This window comes from Macrobrachium nipponense, chromosome 25 (assembly GCF_015104395.2).
Source record: "Macrobrachium nipponense isolate FS-2020 chromosome 25, ASM1510439v2, whole genome shotgun sequence".
NCBI lineage: Eukaryota > Metazoa > Arthropoda > Malacostraca > Decapoda > Palaemonidae > Macrobrachium > Macrobrachium nipponense.
Window position 1 is genome coordinate 38,743,512 of NC_087214.1, and position 23,532 is coordinate 38,767,043.

General features: G+C 42.6%; 2 protein-coding genes across 2 annotated transcripts in view; one reads left to right on the forward strand and one right to left on the reverse strand.

Moving 5' to 3' along the window:
- LOC135199381 (zinc finger protein OZF-like) overlaps nucleotides 1–23,532 on the reverse strand; it is a 497,889-nt gene that overhangs the window by 288,453 nt on the left and 185,904 nt on the right. The gene's annotated exons all lie outside the window — the stretch shown is intronic.
- Nucleotides 18,547–23,526, forward strand: LOC135199380 (zinc finger protein 665-like). The gene has a single exon (XM_064227365.1). It carries the CDS (start codon nucleotides 18,562–18,564, stop codon nucleotides 19,600–19,602), a length of 1,041 nt encoding a protein of 346 aa, XP_064083435.1. The 5' UTR covers nucleotides 18,547–18,561; the 3' UTR covers nucleotides 19,603–23,526.

The following is a 23,532-nucleotide window of genomic DNA, read 5'->3' on the forward strand; positions in this document are numbered from 1 at the left end:
CTTTTACATCCTTAAGTTCAGCAGTTGCTGTGGGAACTCCTCATGTAGACTAACTACCATGTAGATGAACAGGAACACCCAGATGATTACTCTCCTTTGATGGCCCTCAGACTTGAGCTGTGGATGTGTTTCCTTAAGTGGCCTGATTCAGGGTCATATGCCTGCCCCTTGTATCTGTAAGTGATATTGAGTGATTTCAAGATCGAGAATTGCTTAGTGTCTCCTGTAGAACCCTTGTAGCATCAGAGCAAATGATTTTTGGAATTTCTAGCGCTCTCTTTAGACGCCCCTCTTATTCTGCTGTTAAAAGGAAATCAATTTGATTATATAATTCCATGCACTTCCACTAACTTACACACTCCTTAACAGCATAGAGATGCTAGAATGTCTCTGCGCCCAATAAGGGGATTTTTAAGTTATCATAGCATCTATCCTTAATCAAGTGGAAAACAACTGTGGCCTTGTGTCTGAAGCAGTAGTCTGAGTATTGCTGAGGGTGGCATTCTAGAGGAATTCTCAGCACCTGAAACATTGTAGACATCAATGTTTTTCTGCTTTCATAAAAATAGTACGGCTTTTTCGCCTATACTTTCAGAGTTATCGTTCCATACTTTCCTCTGTATTGCATCATGTGCTTTTAGATCTTGCTGAGGATCAGCACTGTAAGGTGTTGAGATTGAAGCCCCTTCATCTTTATATCAGTCTCTCTCTAGAGTTCAGATGCAGGTCTAAACTTTATCTGAATTATTTACTATGAAATCTTTTATTTAGCACTATTGGCAGTTAATTTATTGCAGGCACCCTTCTTTAAGCTCTGGTAAAGGGAATGCTATTTTATCTTTCTGCCTTAGAGCTAAGGGTAATGTTAAGACTATGTTTAACAGAGAACTGTAAGAATTCCAATATATCCTCCTTAGTGGAGAAGAAGAGGAAATGCTTCTGTGTCCTCCAGAGGCAATTAAACTTAATCATATAGGTTAAACCTGGAAGAGGTAGTTATCCTTTTAGAAACCTGGAACTTCTTTGTCAAAGGTTAACCCTGGAAGAGGCAAAGTTAACCTTTTGTTTTGTGGTTTTAGGAAACCTATATGTTGTCAGAGGTAAGCCTGGAAGAGGCAAAATTAATCTTTGTGGTTTTAGAAAACCTAGCTGTCTTTACCAATGGTTAAGCCTGGAGAAGGCAAAGTTAACTTTTTGTCTTGGGGCTTTAGAAAACCTAGAATGTATTTGTCTAAGGTTAAACCTGGAAGAGGTAAAGTTAACCTTGTCTTTTTTGTTTTTAGAAATCTAGAACGTCTTTGTCAAAGAACACAAGGTTCTCTGTGACGTATTTGATTAGGCGAGTACATGAGAACTTGCTCTATATCTACTACCTTTGTTGAAGGTAAACATTCATAATGTGAGCAGCACTTGTAACTTCATTTAGTGTTATGTCAATTTGTCACTTCAGGATAGGATTGATGTGGTGCAGTTGAAGTGCAATTTGGTTTTTACCTGTTCAGTACCTTAAGTATGCAGAATTGTGATTGAAAACAGTAAAGCCCTTTAATCCATTACTAGGTGTGGGTAGTCTTTTCCTGTACCGAAGAAAGAGCAATCCTGTAGGCACTTGTGTTTAAATCCCAGTTTTAATATTTTAGGGAACATGATGGTACAAATTTTTTATGGGAGCATACCATTATATCATATAAGTATTTATTGTAAATGACTCGTTTTATAGGGCTTTTGGACCCAGGCACAGTGGTCCCTTCACACCGATCCTGTTTCATTCTGACTGGATCAAAGTGGTTTTCTCCACAAGGCTGCTCTTTGCTGCACATGTATGAGAGCCTTGCTCCCTGAATGGAATCTAACTTTGTAGGTAGTAAAATCCAGAAAGGATTTTGGATCAGGTGAGAATGTTTTGGGTTTCATGCAAGAAACCTTTAGCTCGGTTAGCTGAGCAGATTTTTGTCTAGCTGCACTACCCACCATCCTCTTCTTAATGTGGGAATCAGCTTACTTTAACAGTAGATAAGATTCATCTCAAAGAATCTCAATTTTCAGTATAAAATTTAATATTTGGATACTTACCTACTGTTAAAGTAGACCCCACCCAGCCTCCCCACAACTTAGTGGGCTGTCTAGGAGAATTCTGACATGACCTAAAACATTCGAAACACACCTGGTGGAGAACAGGTGAACTAGACAGTCATCTGGGCAGGCATTCAATAATCTTTTAAAAATTTATTTTTTGTTCATGAAACTTACCTGTCAGATATATATATAGCTGTATTCTCCGAAGTCCGACAGAATTTCGAAACTTAGTACACACGCAGTGGTCGGCCAGGTGGTTAGTACCCATTCCTGCCGCTGGGAGGCGGGTATCAGGAACCATTCCCATTTTCTATTCAGATTTTCTCTGTCGCCGGTACTGTCAACACCTGTTTTCAGTACCTCTGTCTTAGGATTTTAAAACTTCATTGCCGCTTAAGTATCCTAATTGTCTTTTGGTTTATTGACTTGGATTGTGGCTAGGCATACGCTATCATAAATTGATTAGAATTTGATTGTTTTTTGCATAAGATGTCTGAATCTAGTTCGGCTAGTTTCAGAGTTTGTTGTCTGCAAGGGGTAAGGTGAGGCTACCGAAACCTTTGGTAGATCCTCACTGGGTATGCATGAGATGTAGTACTTGCTTCGGCAGTACATATACAGAGAAGATTAACGTGAAGCGTTCCACATTTTTCTTAATTTATTAATGTATTAAATTTATATTAAGTATATATAGAAATGAGTATTAATATACTTTTATGTTTCTTTATTGAAAGATCAATATAATTAGAGTGATGTTTGACTGATTCCGAAGGGAAGACGTATGATTCGTATGTACGCAAATCAGAGCGTGATAGAATCAGGAGGTCTTCCTCCAAGACTGCATCAGTAAACAAAAGTCAGGGTAATGAACCTACTAACCTCCTGTAGACTTTATTTTGCCTAACTCTTTGGATGGCCTAAGGGCCTTGAGGTCGTGTCTGTGAGAGGTAATGCCCTCTCTGTTATTGTGGATTCCATCCGTATCTTGGAATCTAAAGTGCTTTCTCTCCAATCAGTGTTGTGAGTGTAGTGAGGTTGTTAGTGCCCCTAGTGTTGTGGAGGGGGCGTCAGATCGGCCCTATAATGCCTCTAGGCCTGGACCTCTGTCGGACTCCCAGGACAAAGGGAGTGGGCAAGTCGAAAGCCGAAGGAGGGTTATGGGGACTCCCCACCAATCTGCTGTCCCTTCGGCAGGACCTGAAGATGCTTCTCAGGCTGCCAGAGATCGTGCACGTGCACGAATCCTAAAGGATTGCTTCTCGTCCTCCAAGGCGTCCTCCCCGTGCAGGGGTTGGAGCTCTCGGAAAGACTCGCACCCTCTAAACAGAAGCTTATAGAAGAGGACGCTTCACGTCCTCTCTCTCGTCATGCGCTGCAATCGCCACCTGAACATTTTGACGACTTTCCACCGCAGAAGAGAACAAAGACGTAAGATGTCGCACAGGCGGCCATCGTCTTTGGTCTCAGAGAGGAGGACGCTTCACGTCCTTTCTCTTCTGCTGCTTTGCGGTCGTCTCCGGAGAGTTTTGCTGCCTTTCCTCCACAAAAGAAGACCAGGACGTCATCCGATGATGGTGCTTTTGAGCGCCCCAGTCGCTCCAGGAATAGAACTATTGCGGTCCCTGTGAGAAGGAAGAATGCGTCCCCTCGCCCCTCGTCTTCTCATAGGATCAGCCCTTCCTCGGAGAAGGAGTCTTCTCCGACAAAGAAGATCATCCTTTCAATGCAGCAACAACTTGCTTCGTTGCTTGCCGAGAGAGAGGCAGAGCCGCGTCGTGGGAGGAAGGATGATAGACTGCCTATCAAGAGGTCCAGACAGTCCCCCTCGCCTCCTCTTCGCTCGTCTCTTTCTCCTGTTTCGTCGACTTCTGGATTTTGTGCGGCTCCCCAGCGATTGTCTAGAGCGCGCGAGGAACGTCTCCCCAAACGTTCTTCTGTCGAGAGGAAGGAACGTCGTTACTCTCGTAGCAAGGATTGTTTTCCTGCTCCCCAAGACGCTCCCCTCTCCTCTCTTCGTGATGCTCCATATGCGGAATGTGACGTTCGCTCTGCTGTTAAGCAGGATGTTGTTCAAGCTGTTAAGCTTGATGCCGTGCAAGCTGCTTCGCTTAGTCATGCAGCTCGCCAAGACGCCCCTCGCTCGTCCCTGAGGGACGCTCCGTCTGCTGCCAAGCATGACGCTAGTTCGGCAGCTAAGCTGGACGCTTCTCAAGCTGCTAAGCTGGATGCTTTGCATTCAGCTTCGTCACGAGCTGCTCGTCAGGACGCCCAGCGTGACGCTTTTCTGGACGCTCATCAGGACGCCCAGTGTGACGCTTCTCTGGACGCTCGCTGACTCTCGGACGCTCTTTTTGACGCTGCTCAAGACGCTCGCCGACTACAGGACTTTTGTCATGACTCCCATCTAGACGCTCTTCATGAAGCTTTCGCATCTGCGCCTGAACCTGCTGAAGCTGTTTTGGAAGACGCACAACCTTGTACTCTGAACTCATCTTCTCAGCAATGCTACTTAGGAGCCCTGAACCTACAGTCTCGGGACCCTGACTCTCTTTCTCTCGAAAAAACTATCCAACCTGCATGAATAAGGTAGTCAGGTTGGTTCTGATGAGCTGGCATCTAGAAGGAGACTCTAGTAAATTTAAACAGTTTTCAGGGTCATAAAATGCCTCTTCTGCGTTCAGGACTGCGCTGCTGAAGCGGAACCTTCGCGTCCTACCTGCCGTAAGCCCAGTCTTCGAGCAGGAATAAGGCTCCTTCCTCGATTTCTACGGGAATCGGGAAGACTATATGCTCGAATTACTCGATTACTTTCTGTCATGTAAGTGGGTTCCCCCCATTGACAAGATACTGAACGTTTTGTCAGGTAAATGATAAGCCCCCATTGACGAAATATAAAACTCTTTGTCACGTAAATGGGTTACTTCCCATTGACAAAGATCCCAATAATATATCGCGTAAGCGGGTAAGTTCTCATTGACAAGATTCAGAAGAACCCTCATTCATAGGTCACTACCCCACTGAGGATCTTCGGGGAAAAAGACTTGTAGACTACGTCCATGAAGTCTTCTGTCCGATAACAAAAGAAGCTTGAGCTGTCCTATTCGGTTCTCGTTTCTAACTTGAGGCTCTCCTTCGACTGATACTGGTTCGTTCTCTTGGCTAAGAGAACGAAGACAGTCGATCTCTATTCCCTCTCTTCCTCGTCGAGGAAAGAATGTAGTAGGAAGGTAGCTGTCCAAATGACTACAATACTCTACGTATTTTACCTTCGCATCATATTACTATTAAGCGATTGTATGGTTCAAGTTATATATGCATACCGTGGTTATCCCTACGGATGTCAACCGAGAGGACTATTATTCTAATTGCATTTAATTGGTAATCCCTGCAACCTTCCAGGAGTTTCCGGTTTCCCTTTATAGATATTTAAGGTATTGTTACGACAACACCACTCAGCTTCTGTATTTAGCGAAATCTGTTTCGCTTAAATATACCTGCTTGAGAGTTTCTTTCTGCTCGATGATGATGATAACAAACCTATTCCTTCGTAGAATGGAATAGCTGGCAACTCAGGCGGAATAGTGCGAGACCTCGAACGTAGGCTGCTGTCACTGTAGAGCGAGCAGCTCAGTACCACCACGTTCGCTGGCATGCGCGGTCGGTTACGTCTCTCTCTCCTGCGGGATTGACTGACTAACCGTATCTCTGCCCTACAATCACGGACTTTAGCCTCGGGTTGAGGGGAATTCTCGCATGCATGAATGAACATCGCCTTCGCTTTGCGAGAATTTTTTCAACAGAGATATCTCTTAGACCTTTTCGATTCTGTTTACCGCACTAACAGAATTCTGTACGAGTCTACCGCGGCATAGCACTTTAATAATGCACACCTGCTTAGGCAAAGCGCAGCCTTATTGGGGAAGGAAACATGCTCGATGAGGGAAGGGATGATTCTGCTGGGGACCATTTCCTCGCTGGAGAAGTTTGTTTAACCTGAAGGGACTGCAATTCAGACCTCTCCAGTTTTTCCTGCCGGAAAACTGAAATATCATCGAAGATCTGGAAGTGTTTCTGAACATCTCTCAGTCGGTCAACGATCACCTAAGGTGATAGAAAGGAGGTGCCAGGCATCTGGATGGGAACAGATGTCCTGGCACATAATCTAAAAGAATTGGAAGCAATTCGGCTGGCTCTCCAGTTCTTCGAAGAACGAGTTTTGGCCAAGTGGTCCAGATCAACTTGGATAATTTCACAGCTCTCGCATATCTCAAGAAGTATCGAGAAACACTCTCTCGGTCCCTGTTCGAGTTAACGAGAGAGAGCCTGTTATGAGCACAGGCACGGAACGTAACGATCCTCAAGAGGTTCGTTGCAGGATTGCAGAACGTCCGTGCGGATCTTCTCGATCGACGACAGCAACTACTGACGTCCGAGTGGACTCTTCACTTAGAAGTATGTCGAGAGTTGTGGAGACTTTAGGGGCGTCCTTTCATAGATCTCTTCGCAATGTTGAAGACGAAGAAGCTTCCTCTAGACTGCTCCCTTGTTCTCGATCCGGGAGAGGTAACAATAGACGCCATCCTATGGAATTGTATGGGGATGGATGTTTAGTCTCTTTTCCCCTATTCAAACTCTTAGGAGAAGTAATAAGATAATTTGCGGCGTCAGAGGGAGCGAGGATGACGCTGATCGCCCCATGTTGGCCTTCGAGCGACTGGTTCACAGAGGTCGTGTCCTTCCTAGCGCACTTTCCAAGGACCCTTCCCGAGAGAGTCGGTCTACTCTAACAGCCCCACTTCGAGAGGTACCACAAAACCTCTCCGCTCTGAGTTTGACTGCGTTCAGACTATCGAGAAGTTGACCAGAGCGAGAGGCTTTTCAAGACTAGTGGCAAGTGCGATTGCCAAGGCAAAGAAGAGCTTCCTATCTTGCAGTGTACCAATCGGAGTGGGCCGTTTTCTGAAGATGGTGCAGGAAGAATGGCCTTTCCTCCACCTCGACCTCTGTGAATTAGATTGCCGTCTTCCCTTTCCGTCTGAGGAATGTGGATAAGCTGCCAGTCCCGACTTTTAAAGAATACAGAAGTATGTTGTCGACGGCCTTTAGACTCAGAGATTTGGATCTGTCGAACAACAAAGCCCTTCACGATCTTTGAGGTCTGTTGCAATCTCGAAACTGTCTAAATTGAAGCTTCCGGCATGGAACTTAGACGTAGTCTGAAGTTCCTGATGTCGAAGCCTTTTGAACCTCTCCTTTCTGCAAACTTAAGCACGTGACCAGAAAGGCTAATTTTTCTAACTACTCTAGCTATGACAAAGAGGGTTAGTGGGGTTTAAGCCATCTGCAGACATATTGGCTTTAGAGGACATAATGCGGTATGTTCTCTAAGCCCTTCGTTCTTGGCTAAGAATGAAAATCCGTCTAACCCTTGGCCCAGGAGCTTGGAGATCAAGGGGATATCACAATTTATTGGGAAAGAGCCCTGTCAGGGCTCTCAAGTTTTATCTGGGTAAAACTAAAGAGAAAGTCGAGATCTTTCAGACAATCGACGGTGTTCCGTAAAAAGACCAGACTTGTCCATGTCAAAGAACGCTCTGGCGTCCTTTTAAGGAGCTCTTTCAAAGAGGCTCATTCGTCATGTTTGGACAAGGTTTTAAAACCTTTTAAAGTGAATGCTCACGAGGTGAGGGCGCGGCCTCGGAGGCATTTCAAAAGAGCATGGCACTCAGTAACATCCTGAGTGCCACGTTTTAGCGAAGCAACTCTGTGATTTTTTCACACTACCTGTGGGAGGTGAAGACGACATATGAGATCTGCTGCTTGCTAGGGCCATACGTGTCCGCTGACACAATCTTGGGGGCAAGAAGTACCACTCATCCTATCCTGTAGAAAGTGGTTAGGAAGAGCTGTTAATTATAGTTGTTGGGTCGGCCGCCAGTGGCGGATTTCTCAATTCTTAGCTTTAGTTAAACATCCTTAACTTTGGCTAGGTTGGTCAGGTGGTGATATATATTACTTCTTAGCCCTCATAGTATGGTCAATATGGTCTAGTCACATTGTGGTCACGCTCCCGTTGACAGATCATCTAGAACTCACCAGCTATACAGGTCACTACCTTGCTGGAGACTCTAGTAAAGCAAAAGCCGACTTGGGTGACAGTAATCACGAAGTCAGCTATGCTAACAGGTATGGAACCAAGATGTCAATCATCTGCATGCAATTTGTTTCCTAAATCATTCTATTCTGTCCCTTCCCACTTCCAAAGGTGGGATTCAGCTATATAAATATCTGACAGGTAAGTTTCATGAACAAAAAGGGATTTTAACGTAGGAAAAATCTATTTCTGGGGGAAGACCTGTGTCGCCCGATGAAAAATCCCTGTAACTCATTTTTCTAGTATAAATAAACTCTATGATATACCAGAGAAAAAGCTAACATGGTTATGCTGAGGTTACTACCCCCAGCGCGATCACCCAAAGGGTGTCAGTATAGTATAGGGGCGTTGTGTTACCACAAACCACAGGACTTCTGCCATTTAGAAAGTTCCCTTCAAAATCCCTCTCTTTGGTGGGAGCCGCTACAATGAAATCCCACCCCGTCTTCGCTCGCCACTACTACTACTACCCACACTCTACTTCTCATTCCTGAATAGTTCTACAAACTTGGATTAGTCAGGGTGGGAAGAGAATGTTAATAGGGTTAGGATTCATCGGGCGACACAGGTCTTCTCCCAGAAATAGATTTTTCCTACGTCAAAATCCAGTCAGGAAGGGGAGCGGTGCCTCCTCCTCTGGGGTGAAGATAGTGAATGGGCTCTTAAATGCTTGGAGCCTGGTGTTAATACAATCCCAGTCCTCCAAGCAGTGTAGCCACTCTCTTTGAGCGTGGTCCTGGCTATACAGGACTGTCTCCTTAGGGATCTTATCCTCCCTATTCAGTGCTGTCTCCGTCAGCCTCGCATATCCCATGAAAGGAGGCTGTAAGTCGGCAGGGTGGAACTCGAAGTCCTCAATCCTTTGAGTTCCACATTCCGGGATAGAAATCATACCATCCTTGAAGGGAGCATAAGCTGCTACCCTCCAAGGATTACTCATGGAGAAAGCAGGGAGAGTATCGTAGGCTGGAAGCTGGGCCAGTCCGGCTCCTACTACAGGGAAATTGGACTGTGGTGCCTGGTTCAATCCTGTTAGGAGGTTCTCTTGAGTGGACATCCTTTCAGACAGGTTCTGAATAGATTGTCCTGATTGGATAACCGAGCTAGAGAGTTGAGCAAACATCTGCTCAAATCGCGTACTCAGAGAACCTACTAAATCCCCTACTTGCTGCATCATACCTGCTGAAAATGCAGCTGGATCAAAAGTACCAGGCACCACTACCCCTGCAGGAGTCACCGGAGGAGTTCTGGCAGCAGCGGGAGAAGGCACAGACTCGGCGGGAGTACGGGCCCTTTCCTTGGAAGATTTACTCCTGGACCCTTTATGCAGTGAAGCTGAAGATGAAGACGGCTTCACTTTCTCTGCTCCGGGGTGAGAAGCCGGAGACTTCCGAGATGAAGAAGACGACGACGTCTTTTTAGGCGCCGTCTTCTTCAGGGTCTTCTGCTCCCTGTGTCCCTTTACCTTAGGGGTCACAGAAGCAGCGGGGGCACTGTAAGGGATCTCAGATCCCATGAAGCCCTGAAAGGAAGAAGAAGGGACAGGTGACGAAGATCCAGAAGCACCCAAGGGAAGCCCTTGGGTGCCCAACAAACCTACCTCAACTAGCAAATCTTCCCCACCTACCGTCATTGGCTCTACATTTATATCCAAGGTTGCTACTTCCGCCACGATGTCTTGTCCCGTTCCTTCCGTAAGGGCTTGTTCCACTTGTTCCTGGATCGAAGCTATTGTCGGAGCTGCCGCGGCGGGGTCCATGTACCCCGTCGACTTCCCTCCTGGAAAGATCAGAACAGCCAACTTCTTCTCCAGGATATAGGGCTGTCCTTTGGCGGCGTTCTTTCCAAAGCCGCCAACCCAGGCCTTCAGGGTCGCCAATGCCACTTCTTTCACGGCGGCAGCCTGAAAGAGAGGGTCATTGTAATCCTTACAACGAAGCCCCGAGGATGTATAATCACCAATATGAATATGACAGAAAACTTAAGACTAAATTCTATGAGAGTTCATGTGTCATGTAACAAACTTGATACCTATATGTACTTACTCCGTCCAAAAACTGTGTCACTAGCTCGTAACAAATGGTACAAGCCTCGTGATACCATACAAGGTAGTCCTCATGGCGGGTAGCACAGGGGGCATGAGTCCTGCAGACCTCATGCCCGCAGGGATCTTGTAAGACGGCATTACAGCCGGGTTCTTGACAGTTGGTAGCCTGTAAGTGGAAAGATACATGAGTATCGAATAAATACACTCACAGGGCTTCTCTTTTATAATGCTCCGTTGCATGCCGGAGAAGACTAAAATTATTGGGCATAATCCACCCCTGGACTCCTTGTGGGTTAAGGTCTATGACCTTGTTTGGTTGGGAAACTCCGGTGTACACCGGAGGAGAGAAAATTTTTTCCACCATAAATTATTATATAACCCATAGAGTTTCACAGAAGGTAAAACACACCGGAGAACAGGAGAGGATGCCCTATGCTTAAGCTAAGCAGCTTAAACTAGAAAATTTTTTTATTAAAAATGAAGCATGTAGCTCCGGCGTATAAACAACACTCCCTCCGTCAACTAGAGAAGTGCTCAGATAGCAAGAACAATCCACCGGAAAACGAAGAGAGGTACATAAGATAGGGAAAGCTGTTATGACCGACTGAAATCGCCTCCACTCCGCACCCTCTCCAACAACCGAAGGTACACCGGGGTAAGGGAGCAGGTGTTCCGTCCGTTAGCAGGGAGGTAAGATAATGAGGAGGGAGAGAAATCAGACCCAAGGTACGCCGGGGAAGACCGGAGCGAGCGGAGGGGGGTAACCCTCACCCCTGACCACGCCGGAGTTCTCCCAGAGCCGAGGGAGAAGAGCGGTCCCCCAGTAGCACAGGCTGTCCAGACTCCCCTACCCCCTTAGGAGAGGGGAACGGGGGGGGCAGTGCTCGGGTGATGCCAAAGCGACTGAGAGCAAGCAAGGACAGATCCCTCCCTACTACCCTATAGGCGAGAGAAGAAGGGGGGGAGACTGGGGAAGAGCGACCAGAGGTACACGCGATCTACAGTGGACCAGAACGGTAAGGCAACACAACCGACTGGGTCGGTACCACGTGCACATAAAGGGCCATAAAACTAAAGGCAATAAAACTGTATATGAAAATGATGCAACAAAACTGCCTAAAGAGCGGTACACGTGACCATGGGTGGACCAGGAGGTGGAAAAGCAACACAACCGACTGGAACAAGACCACATGAACCTAACGGGCCCTGATAAAGCACAAATGTAATGCAACAAAACTGGCTAAACTGGTCGCCTTACAAGCTAACCCTAATCATAAAACTTACATAAAAAAAAAACATGAAAAAAGGGGGAAAAAACACGAGTGAAAGAAAAAGAAAGTCCAGGAGGGGTAAGCTGGTTCCGAAGAAGACAGCCTACCACTCAGAGCTAGCCTTAGCCGATAAGAAGAGCAATAGCTAGGATCAGGACTAGGATAGAAATAATCACTCAGATGCCTACGATCTAGATAAAGATACATGCATGCATGAACGAGATCTAGGGAGGCAAGGAAATTCCCCACAATACGATGTAAATAATGAAATAAAAATAGAATACGCATAATAAAAAAGACTAGAGAAGCACGTGATAAAAATATACCCTAAAAGGTCAAACAGTGAAAGATTCCACGGGAGACCGAGAAACCTAACGAACACGAGGCGAGCCGTGGCCGCCATGCACCAGACCAGGTGGCCTTATTTCGTACCTAAAGAACGGTAAATACAGGCCCCTGACTGACAAGACTAAATCCAAACCTTTTCAAGGTACTTAACTTAGCTGCTGCGATAGCTGCACGTTCCATAATGATGGTAATCCTTAGAAAAGCACAAAAAACACAGAACAAAGAAAATCACGTCTTCCTCCTAGTCGGGGAGTTTGGGCAATCTCTCGGAAAATAAGTCCAAAGCGCAATCCGGCTCCAATTTACCTGAAGTAAATGTCGCCGGAGCGTTATTCCAAGCGTCTAGTCCCGTGGGCAACAGAAGAGATGTAGCCTCTGTTTCCCTCAGGACTGGCATTGGTTTGTCTTCGACTATTGCTTGTAATGTCAACTCCGCCACCTTAGATGTACAAGGTGACGGAATTCCTTTGGGAGTGACGAACATCGTGTACTTTCCTTTGTGTGATGTCAATTTGGTATTTACGCAGTTCAGTTCTGATAGACAACGGACCCAGGCAGCTTGGGCCTGTTCTCTGGGGAAGATCACCGTTTCTTTCGGTACTTTGTCTTCTTATCTAGGTTGTCGGCGAAATACTTCGCTTCAATCGGTCTTGAACCACACCCCTCAATAGTCAGTCTCCCTTCTACGAAGGGAAGCATGTAGGGCCAAGCTCCAAGGATTGTCATTCTCAAATGGGGGAAGCTTTGAGGCATCCGGAACCATCATTGATAGGGCTGGTGTTCCGGAGCGAAGGAGACCGGAGAGCATCTCCTCAATAGGCTTAATTCTCTCCGTCAATGACGAGAGAGCCTGATTGGAGATGTCCGGTGTTGGCCCGAGGCATGCATCTAGCCTCTGATCTATGACACCAGTAACCCTTGCTAACAACTGGTTAGTGAAATCATCAGGGTCGAATGACCGTTCCGCCGCCCTTGAGACTGACCCTGTTCCTTCGGTAGGGGAAGGATTTATGGCAGCAGGCTGAATGACGGACGATGTCGACGGCTGTGACGCCGAAGACAACTCCTTCGCCGCTGGCGGAACAGACTTAGTTTTCTTTAAAGTCTTCTTGACTTTAGGAATAACTGACGGTACTCCTTGTTCTTTAATGGGTTTCGTAAAACCTTTAAAGGATGGAAGAGAAGCAAGGGAAGGAGAAGGACTGGGATGGGAACTCGCCCCACTTACCTCCCCACCTAACTGTTCCTCCGTGACCATGGGTTCGACGTTGATGTTGATCGCCGCAACGTCGTCCATTAATCCTTGCTGCTCCTCTAAGGTGGTTGTCGTCTCCGCGCGTATCGCTTCGATGAGGGGCTCGGCAATCTCCCTGGCCACCGCCGTTGTTAGTGTAGCACCGGAAAAAATCATGGCGCAGAGGTCAGCATCTAGCACATAAGGCTGACCCTTAGGCACGTTCTTGCCGAAGCCCCCCACCCATTTGCGAAGGGACACCCTAGCATCATGGTAGGTCGCCTGATCCGTCTGTAATTTAATCTTCTTTTAGTGGCGGATTTGTTGATTGATTTATGGATTCGTATTACTATATTCCTTAATATATGTAAAACAATTTCATAAAGTCCTTACCTGTTCGTTAGACATGATGGACACTAGATCGTAACAGACGGTACAGGCGTCCGGGTGCCAGACCACGTAGTTGTCCAGTTGCACCGCGCAATTTGCGTGTGCTCGGTGGCCGTACGGATTCCCCAATGATGCGTGGCATCCCTCAGCCTGGCAACGGACCACCTGTAATGTGAAAAAACTCAATGAGTTTTCTTCCCTTTGGTGGTTTGTTGCTAAAATTGTTGACAAAATATTTCGTTGCTGAAATATTCCGTCTAAGCATGCAGTTCCGTTACCAACCTATTATTATTAAGTGGCTTAACTTAATGAGGCTTATAATCTTTAAGTGTAATAGTATAAACTGAGAATTCCGTTAAGAGGCATGCTTGTATTGATGCACCGAACTTCGTCGATGTCGAAGAAAAAGACATGGCGTACCTCTATAATTGCCGAAGCTAGGAATAAATCTGTCTGAATTCCGGCAATGCCGAACTTCGGGTACTATTATTCTTCTACCCTGCCTCTAATCATTCCGTTAAGGATATTCTCTGTTCGCTGAGGCTCCAGAGATAATCGAGTAGGGATATTATAGAAATAATATCCTTTATTTAATCTATGAGATTAGAGGTTTGTCAGTAATAGTTCATGTTGCTTGGCTCTACCCCTGATCCAGGGTGGATCCACTCATAGGCTACATAGCCTAGATCTTTCGCTGACTGGCCGTGGCTCGTCGCGATCGAAGTGGTCCAACCCGGTCAGGAGGTTATCCAGGTAGGCTATGCACATAATACCATTACTTAGGGTATTTATTAGCTTAAATATAACAATATATCACAAAGTGCATAGGAGTTATCTCTTAATATCTAGTACTAATCTACGTAGCCCATAGTATCACTTAAATTCCCATTCGTAATGGGCAATTTTCCCCGATCATATCAGCAAAGTCACTTTATGGACCTAAATCGCTATAACGAGAAAAACATGCATTTAAGCTTATCAGGCTTATCAATTTAAGCTAACTAGGGATAATTTAACCATGTATCCAGTTAAGGATCAAATATGGTTATCGTTATAAGACTAGCCTAGGTTCGAGAATGGCTCACAAGCACCGAGATCTTATCGTATCAATATATAAGCCATATCTCTATAAAATGTAACCAATATCTGTTCTAACAGAAATATCACATTTTAATCATCTTATAAGCAAAGCTAAGCCTATATATATAATTTTACATATGCTGTGCGTAATTTGCTGTTGCTATGTTGACGCTCAAAATGGCGGCTCAGCCGCCGGCACCCTCAACTCGTATTTTGAGGGGCCTGGACTGATAGCATACTTACAATAACTTAAATATGATAAAAAACCAAATTGGGGTACCCAACTTCAAAGCAGCAGAAGATTGGGCACTCATAATTATTGGAATTTTGCGTCTAGCACAATAGAAAAATTTGTGTATCTGAACAGCACAGCTCTATATACAGGAATGAGAAGTAGCGCGTGGGTAGTAGTAGTAGTGGCGAGCGAAGACGGGTGGTGGGATTTCGTTGTAGCGGCTCCCACCAAAGAGAGGGATTTTGAAGGGAACTTTCTAAATGGCAGAAGTCCTGTGGTTTGTGGTAACACGACGCCCCTATACTATACCGACACCCTTTGGGTGATCGCGCTGGGGGTAGTAACCTCAGCATAACCATGTTAGCTTTTTCTCTGGTATATTATAGAGGTTACTTATACTAGAAAAATGAGTTGCAGGGATTTTTCATCGGCCGACACAGGTCGACACCAGAAATGATATTGTTATGATACAATAAAGTTTGTTCATACTTACCTGGCAGATATATATATAGCTGTATTCTCCGAAGTCCGACAGAATTTCAAAACTTACGACACAAGCAGTGGTCGGCCAGGTGGTTAGTACCCATTCCCGCCGCTGGGAGGTGGGTATCAGGAACCATTCCCATTTTCTATTCAGATTTTCTAGTGCCACTGTCCCCTGAGGGGAGGTGGGTGGGTACTTGATTATATATATCTGCCAGGTAAGTATGAACAAACTTTATTGTATCATAACAATATCATATTTATTTTTTTTAATGCCTAATTGGGGCAGAGATATAGCTAACTTTGACAGTAGGTATGTATCCAAATAATAAATTTTATTATGAAAATTTGTATTCTAATTTCTTAATAGAATCATAGAGGCAGTCCCGCTCCTTCCTCTAGCCAGGGGAGAAAGGGAATGCGAGAAGTAAGGCAGGAACGTCTGTTTTTTTGGTCTTAATGTCTCTGACACTTTATATTCTTCACTGCCTCTTTCATGTGAGTTACAATTCCTCACTCATTTCGAAAAGGCCCAGAGATGTGACTTTTGATTTTGCAGTTCTTAGACTCTGTTCAACTGATCAATGTGTCAGAGGCAGGAGGAATTGTCCAGGTGTACTGAACTCCAGTCAGACCTAGAGACTCAATCAGATTCCTCCTTCCAACCAGTGAGTCTGATTATTGTAAAGGACCGAGGGTTTGTATATCGTGTAGGAACAAATTGCAATTTTTGAAAGTATGCAAATTTTATTTTTCCTAAATATACAAACCTGAGGTCCTTTACACTAATTGCCCACTTCATGCCACCCCTCTATCTGAAACATGGGCTGCAAGTAAATTGGAGTATTTAAGTCATGGGAGGCGAGTCTCTCTGCCTACCGGAAGGTAATTACCGCCTAACCACCTTGTTCAAGAATTTAACGGCTGTATTCCAGCTATGCCGCAAGTATTCCTATTGTAAAGGACCTCAGGCTTGTATAGTCAGAAAAAATACAATCTACTTTCAAAAATTGCAATATTTCATCCCCTTCAGACTAGTTATAGTTGCTTAGCTCATTGCATAGCATTTAGCTTAATGTTCTCCCCCCAGTCATTGTCATGAAAGTGTGAAGGATCCTTAGAATGTGGTTGTTGGTGATCAGTCCATTTGACCATGCTTCAAAGACTGCCGTTGTAGGTTATTTCAGATGTGGTCTGGGAACTCCAGTGATTCGGCTTGATTTTGAATCAGCAGCTATTAGTTTGTTGAGTTCAGTTAAACAGTGTAATAAATAGTATGAAAGAGAAAGGGTAAAAAGTAAAACTGTAGCTTTAGAAAAAAACAAAAAAAAAACTGCACCTCACGTGAATAGTGTAGTGTGCCTGCACTGTGTTTGTGGAGTAATGCTTGGGAACCAGGTGATAACGGTCTTGATTATTTCTTATATATTGTAGTGTATATTTACCATTTGATGTGTCTTGCATGAGGGCAGATGATGCTAGAGGTAAGAAGTGCAAACTTAAATCTTTATCTATACTAGAAAAGGTTTTCTATCTTTATCCTCCCAATAGTGAATGTTTAGCGTTCTTTCTCCTCAATAGATGGCAATGGGCTTAGTTTATGTTTTTGGACAAGTGCCACCAGAAGCAGTGTGTGATTCCAGAAATTCTGTCATTTCATTACCCTCTATAATAAAAATCAATAACGTACAAAGTAATAGCGATAATTATGAAGATGTTAAATTTAGGAGAGGAAAGTCATCAATAATATTCTGCAGATTCTGAGAAAAATAAAGTAATTGACTTATGGTTTGGCTAACTCAGGAATGTGGGCTAAGCGCATTATATAAAGTATATTTTTTTATCTAAAATTATTTAGAATGAAGAAAGAGTTTAAAGAAATAAAATACATAAGTTATGAAATGATTTAGTGAAAATATTTGAGTAATAAAATATGATAAAAAGTGGTGTCTGAACTTTGCAAAATAGTAGGCTAAGTTAGTAACTAGGCTATATGTATGTGCAATTAGCTTGCATGTTTACATAGGGCTTCATTTTTGAGGGGTTTTATTCTATATTCCGTGATTTTCTGTTTTCCAGCAGTGGCTGCCTGGTCCCAAGGTTCCCTGATTTAAGAGTTTGGACTGTGCAATGCTAACAGGTTGCAGTGCTCATTGTAGTTTTGTGCGAAAGAATACTCTCTATTAGGCTTCTGATTTGTTTATCTGGAAAAGGACAAGAGGCTTTAAGAAAATTGCTTTTCCATTTACATAGACATACTTCTGATTGTGTTATATTTTCTCATTTCAGATGCACTTCTATCAAGATTATGAAAACTTCTGGAGATTTTTGCCAGAAATTTAGGAATGTTGGAAAAAGCTGACATACATTGGTTTATGTTACCAGATTTTCTTGTCAAGTTTAATGTTTAGGTGTAGTTTATTGTCCTGGTATATGCAGTGTGAAGTCTGTTTTTGTTATGTAGCACATTGACACCTATGGTAACTGTACACTTTCCATGATTAGAAAAACTGAAGCGAATTTTGAAAAAGATACTACTGCTCACATGAGAAAGGAGCCATTCGTGTGTAAAATATTGGAAATCAGTTTTGTTGGAAACACCACCTCAGAACTTGAATGTCAGTTCACCCTGGAGGGAGGCAGTTCAGATTCTGCGAATGTGGTAAAGCTTTTTCCCAGAAACAAAACACCATGGAAAGAAATGGGAAAGCTTTATTTCAAAAAACTCATCCAAACAGTCGTACGAGGAGTTACATTGTGGGAAATCCATTCAAGTGTAAATACTGTGGGAAAGAATATATCAAAAAAACTCAGCTTGCAAGTCATTTGAGGGCTCACAATAGAAAGAAATCATTTATCTGTAACGACTGTGGGAAAGCATTTTCTCAGAAAGGTCATCTTAACATTCATATGAGGCTTCACTCTGGAGAGAAACAGTTTAAATGTAATGACTGTGGGAAAGCATTTTCTCAGAAAGGTAATCTTGACATTCATATGAGGGTTCACACTAGAGAGAAGCCATTTAAATGTAATGACTGTGGGAAAGCATTTTCTCCTGAAAGGGTAATCTTGAATTCAATTGAGGGTTCAACACTGAGAGAAAACCATTTAAGAAAAAGGGGGAAAGCATTTTTCTCCAGAAAGGTAATCTTAAACCATGGTATATGAGGTTGTTCCACACTGGAAGAGAAGGCATTTAAATGTAATGAAACTGTGGGAAGCAAAAAATTTTCTCAGAAAGGTATGCTTAACATTCATATGAGGGTTCACACTGGAGAGAAGCCATTTAAATGTAATGACTGTGGGAAAGCATTTTCTCAGAAAGGTATGCTTAACATTCATATGAGGGTTCACACTGGAGAGAAGCCATTTAAATGTAATGACTGTGAGAAAGCATTCCCTAGTAAAAGTAATTTTGAATATCATATGATGAGTCACACTGGAGAGAAGCCATTTAAATGTAATGACTGTGGGAAAGGATATTCTAGTAAAAGTAATCTTAACATTCATATTAGGGTTCACACTGGAGAGAAACCATTTAAATGTAATGTCTGTGGGAAAGCATTTTCTAGTAAAAGTAATCTTGATTTTCATATGATGAGTCACACTGAAGAGAAGCCATTTAAATGTAATGACTGTGGGAAAGCATTTTCTTTGAAAGGTATGCTTAACATTCATATGAGGGTTCACACTGGAGAGAAGCCATTTAAATGTAATGACTGTGGGAAAGCATTTTCTTTGAAAGGTGACCTTAACAATCATATGAGGGTTCACACTGGAGAGAAGCCATTTAAATGTAATGACTGTGGGAAAGCATTTTCTCTGAAAGGTCATCCTAAATATCATATGAGGGTTCACATTGGAGAGAAGCCATTTAAATGTGATGATTGTGGGAAAGCATTTTCTAGGAAAGATCATCTTAACATTCATATGAGGGTTCACACTGGAGAGAAGCCATTTAAATGTAATGATTGTGGGAAAGCATTTTCTTTGAAAGGTCATCTTGAATATCATATGAGGGTTCACACTAGAGAGAAGCCATTTAAATGTAATGATTGTGGGAAAGCATTTTCTAGGAAAGATCATCTTAACATTCATATGACGGTTCACACTGGAGAGAAGCCATTTAAATGTAATAATTGTGGGAAAGCATTTTCTAGGAAACATCATCTTAACATTCATATGAGGATTCACACTGGAGAGAAGCCATTTAAATGTAATGATTGTGGGAAAGCATTTTCTAGGAAAGATCATCTTAACATTCATATGAGGGTTCATACTTGAGAGAAGCCATTTAAATGTAATGATTGTGGGAAAGCTTTTTCTTTAAGAGATAACCTTATACCCCAGGTGTGGCCTATTGCACCCCTGATACAAATAGAAGATTTACATCTTATAACTGTAGATCAGTAAGAAATTGCCATTTTGATGTAGCCGAATTAACTCATGTTTCTGATATAGTCTGTCTGCAGGAGACCTCGCTTCCGGTGCAAGAATCAGACTACCTGAATAGAATAAATTCTGAATTTGCATATTATGCAGTTTCCCCAGTTGATTTATCGAGGGAGATGTTGGCTGGTCGTCCTTATGGGGGCGTTGCTTTTCTGTACCGAAAGGGCCTTGCCTCTTGTATACAGCGAGTGGACACCTCAGATGACAGACTAATTTGTATTGACATGTCTATCACCTGTTATCTTCCATACTTAGACGGACAAAATGAGCCAGAGTATATTGATTGTTTAGCAAAAATACACTGTCTCATGTCAGATCACCCAAATGGAAAGATTTTTGTAGTTGGTGATTTTAACGCTCAACCTGAATCACGGTTTGGTAACAAGCTGAAAGACTTTTGCACCCATTACAATTACTGTATTGGTGATGTTGTTGTGATGCCCTCCGACACTTACACTTGGGTGAGTGATGCAACGGGCCACACCCGTTGATTAGACCACCTTGTCTGCCCTCCTAGTCTTCTAACGCACATCTGAAGAAGCTTTGAAAAACATTGAGTTGCCCTTGGAAACTCTACAATGCAACACAAGATCATGTCAAAACAAAGATCATTGTAGAGCTATTGAGAAATTTCTTTTGGACATAATTAGTGCACTTCAGCGGTCGTCTGAGTCTAAGGAGACGAATCACAGAGGCTTCAACCATATTCCTGGTTGGAATGACTTTGTAAAGGAATTCCATCATGAAGCACGGGATGACTATTTAGCATGGAAGGAATCTGGTAATCAAAGGAAGGTATATTTCTATGATAAAATGAAATTTTCTAAAGCTCAGTGCAAAGGGATGTTCAGATTTTGTAGGGAAAATGAGGAAGAAATTAGATCAGATAAAATTGCTACAAGTCTTAATGGGAGTATGAAGAAATTTTGGAGAGAAATAAATAAGAAAAGAAAATCCCGAATCTTCTTACCTGACGTGATAAATAATGTGAGTGAGTGGTTATGAAAACATTGCCAAGTTATGGAAAGAACATTATTCTGAGCTGTTTAACGACCCTCCTCATCCTGTTCCAGACCTAATGGAAAATCAAGGTCAGCCAGATGTTACAGGGACAAATGTCAATGAAATATTGAATGCTTTAAATTCTTTGAACACTTCAAGTAGCCGTACACATGACGTGCTGACCCTTCAGCACTTAACTGAGGCTCATCCATTATTTAGAGTTTTACTAGAGTTTTACTAAGTTTATTCGTCACTTCCTGTTTCTGTCATTCCTACTTACCAAGAGATCTTATTCTGGTTATACTCTCTCCTTTGATTAAAGATAAAAATGCGGACCACAGTGACATTTCCAATTATAGGCCTATTGCTCTAGCCACTGCTATCTCAAAAGTTTTGGAAGCGATTATATTGGAGAGATGCAAAAAGCACTTATTGACAAGTGACAACCAGTTCGCTTACAAATCCAATCATGGAACGGAAATACCAGTTCATATTCTTAAATACGTAACCGAGGAGTATAATGCTCGTAAAACACCTGTAGTTGCTTGTTTCATGGATATGTCTAAGGCCTTTGATAAAGTGTCTCATAAGATGTTATTTGAAGTACTGTCAAAAAGAAATGTTCCTTGCTATATTATCAAACTGCTAGGTGAATGGTATAAAAATCAGCAAATAATTGTCAAATGGGGCCATGTATTTTCGAGTGAATTTTCCACTTCACGTGGAGTGAGACAGGGAAGTTTACTTTCACCTTACCTGTTCAATGTATATATGGATGACCTCTCACATAGACTGAGTCAAATTAAAGTGGGATGTTATTTAAACAACATGATTTAAAACCATTTGTTGTACGCTGATGATATTGTTTTATTTGCTCCTTTAGTAAGTGGGTTGCAGCAGCTTATAAACATTTGTTGTGATTTTATATCTGACAGACTTTTATTGTTAAACGTAAAGAAGACCAAATGTATAATTTTTTCTAAGAGTAAGATCTGCCCAAGTAATATATCACCTATTGTTGTTAACAATGTACCTATAGATTTTGTACAGGGAATAAAGTACCTAGGATATTATCTTACTGCTCAAAATTCGGACGATACCCATGTAGAATATTTGAATAGAGGTATATGTGCAAGGAGCAATATGATTTTAAGGAACTTTTTTAAATGTACCGATGATGTCAAGAAAATGCTTTTTCAGAGTTTTTGTACAAGTTTTTATGGCATGTCTTTGGTTGTCAGAGCGAAACAACGAACTATGAATAAGCTGAGAGTATGTTACAATGATAGCTTACGAAGACTCTTGGGCATTCCAAGGCATGCAAGCACATCCGCTCTTTTTGTGGCTTTTGGTCAGCCATCATTTCAAGAACTGATACGCAAAACCATAACATGCTATTTGCAAAGGCTGAAGAATTCCAAAAACTGTATTATGAAGAGGGTTGCCCACCCAGTTGACTTGCATAATTAAATTATTTTCAAACACTGGAAAAGCCTCATTTATGCTTAGTGTACTTGGTGAGCTCTTTATGCAAGAATATAGTATTTCTTTGTTTTGTTCTGATGCTACATATGTATGCGCCTTTTTAGTAGGAAGAATCATTTAGTTTCATTATCCGCATCTCATTCATATAATAATTTTTCACCTCTATTTCATAATCATTTCTCATACTTATTTTCAATTTTATCCTCTTGGAGTGTGGAGACTTTTTATATATGTTTGTGTTTGTATATGTATGTATTTGTCTATGGCCTTTTATGTCTGAAATAAAGCATTTGAATTTGAATTTGAATAAGCCAGAGAGATACAGTCACAGAGACGAGAAACTTAGAATGGGAAAGTGGAATGACCATAGAAGGTCAGGAGGATTTCATGAAGAACAGGAAAAAAGTTGCATAGAGAAAGAAGAATCACTTAGATGGATAAGAAATGGAGATCTAGGTTATAATGGAGAAATGCTAGTAATATGGCTTCAAGAAAATGGCAGGCATATCAGGAAGTGACCAGTGTAAGTTTTGTCATGCAACGGTTGGAGTGGTGGTCATCTGATATCAGCCTGCCAGACCCTGCTTGCAGATGGTCACTACACAGCCTGCCACAGCAAGATCTGGAAATATATTCATTTGAAAATATGTACAGAATAGAGAATTGAAGTAAAAGAAAAAGTGTGGAAGTATGAACCAGATCCTGTCACCTCCAATAGGACTGTTACCATCTTTTATGAAAAGGAAATTCCAACAGGATGATATGTTGTAGGAGGTGCTATAAAACCTGCTATTGTGATCTAGACACAAATAAGAAAAAACAGATTATAAATGTGAAAGTACCCAGTGACTCTAGCCTCAATTGAGCTGAAAGTCACAAAATACCAAGACCTAAAGAACCACCTGCAAAGCACATGGGAACTGAAGGCAATAGAAATAATATCTGTGGTGGTAGGGGCAACAGGACTTATAAAGAAACACCTGAAATAATATCTTCAGGCAATATCAAGTTGCCCAAGTATAAATGAGGTGTAGATTGCTGCCCTCCAAGGAACGGTAACATCTTGAAAAGAGCCCTCAGATATAAGGCTAGTGGAATATAGAGGTGCAACCATAGACTCCAGTCGAGGGCCCATTGCACTCCTGATACTATAAATTAAAAATTAAAAATAACAAGACACAGAGGAGTCATATAAATTTAATGACTGAGGGAAAACATTTTCTCCCTGTGAACAACCTCGCCCTCTTGGTTAACCTCATCTATGTGTGGGATCTC

Excerpts from the sequence above, each read along its gene's own strand:
- LOC135199380 (XM_064227365.1), top strand. The coding sequence starts at position 18,562 with ATGCTTAACATTCATATGAGGGTTCACACTGGAGAGAAGCCATTTAAA.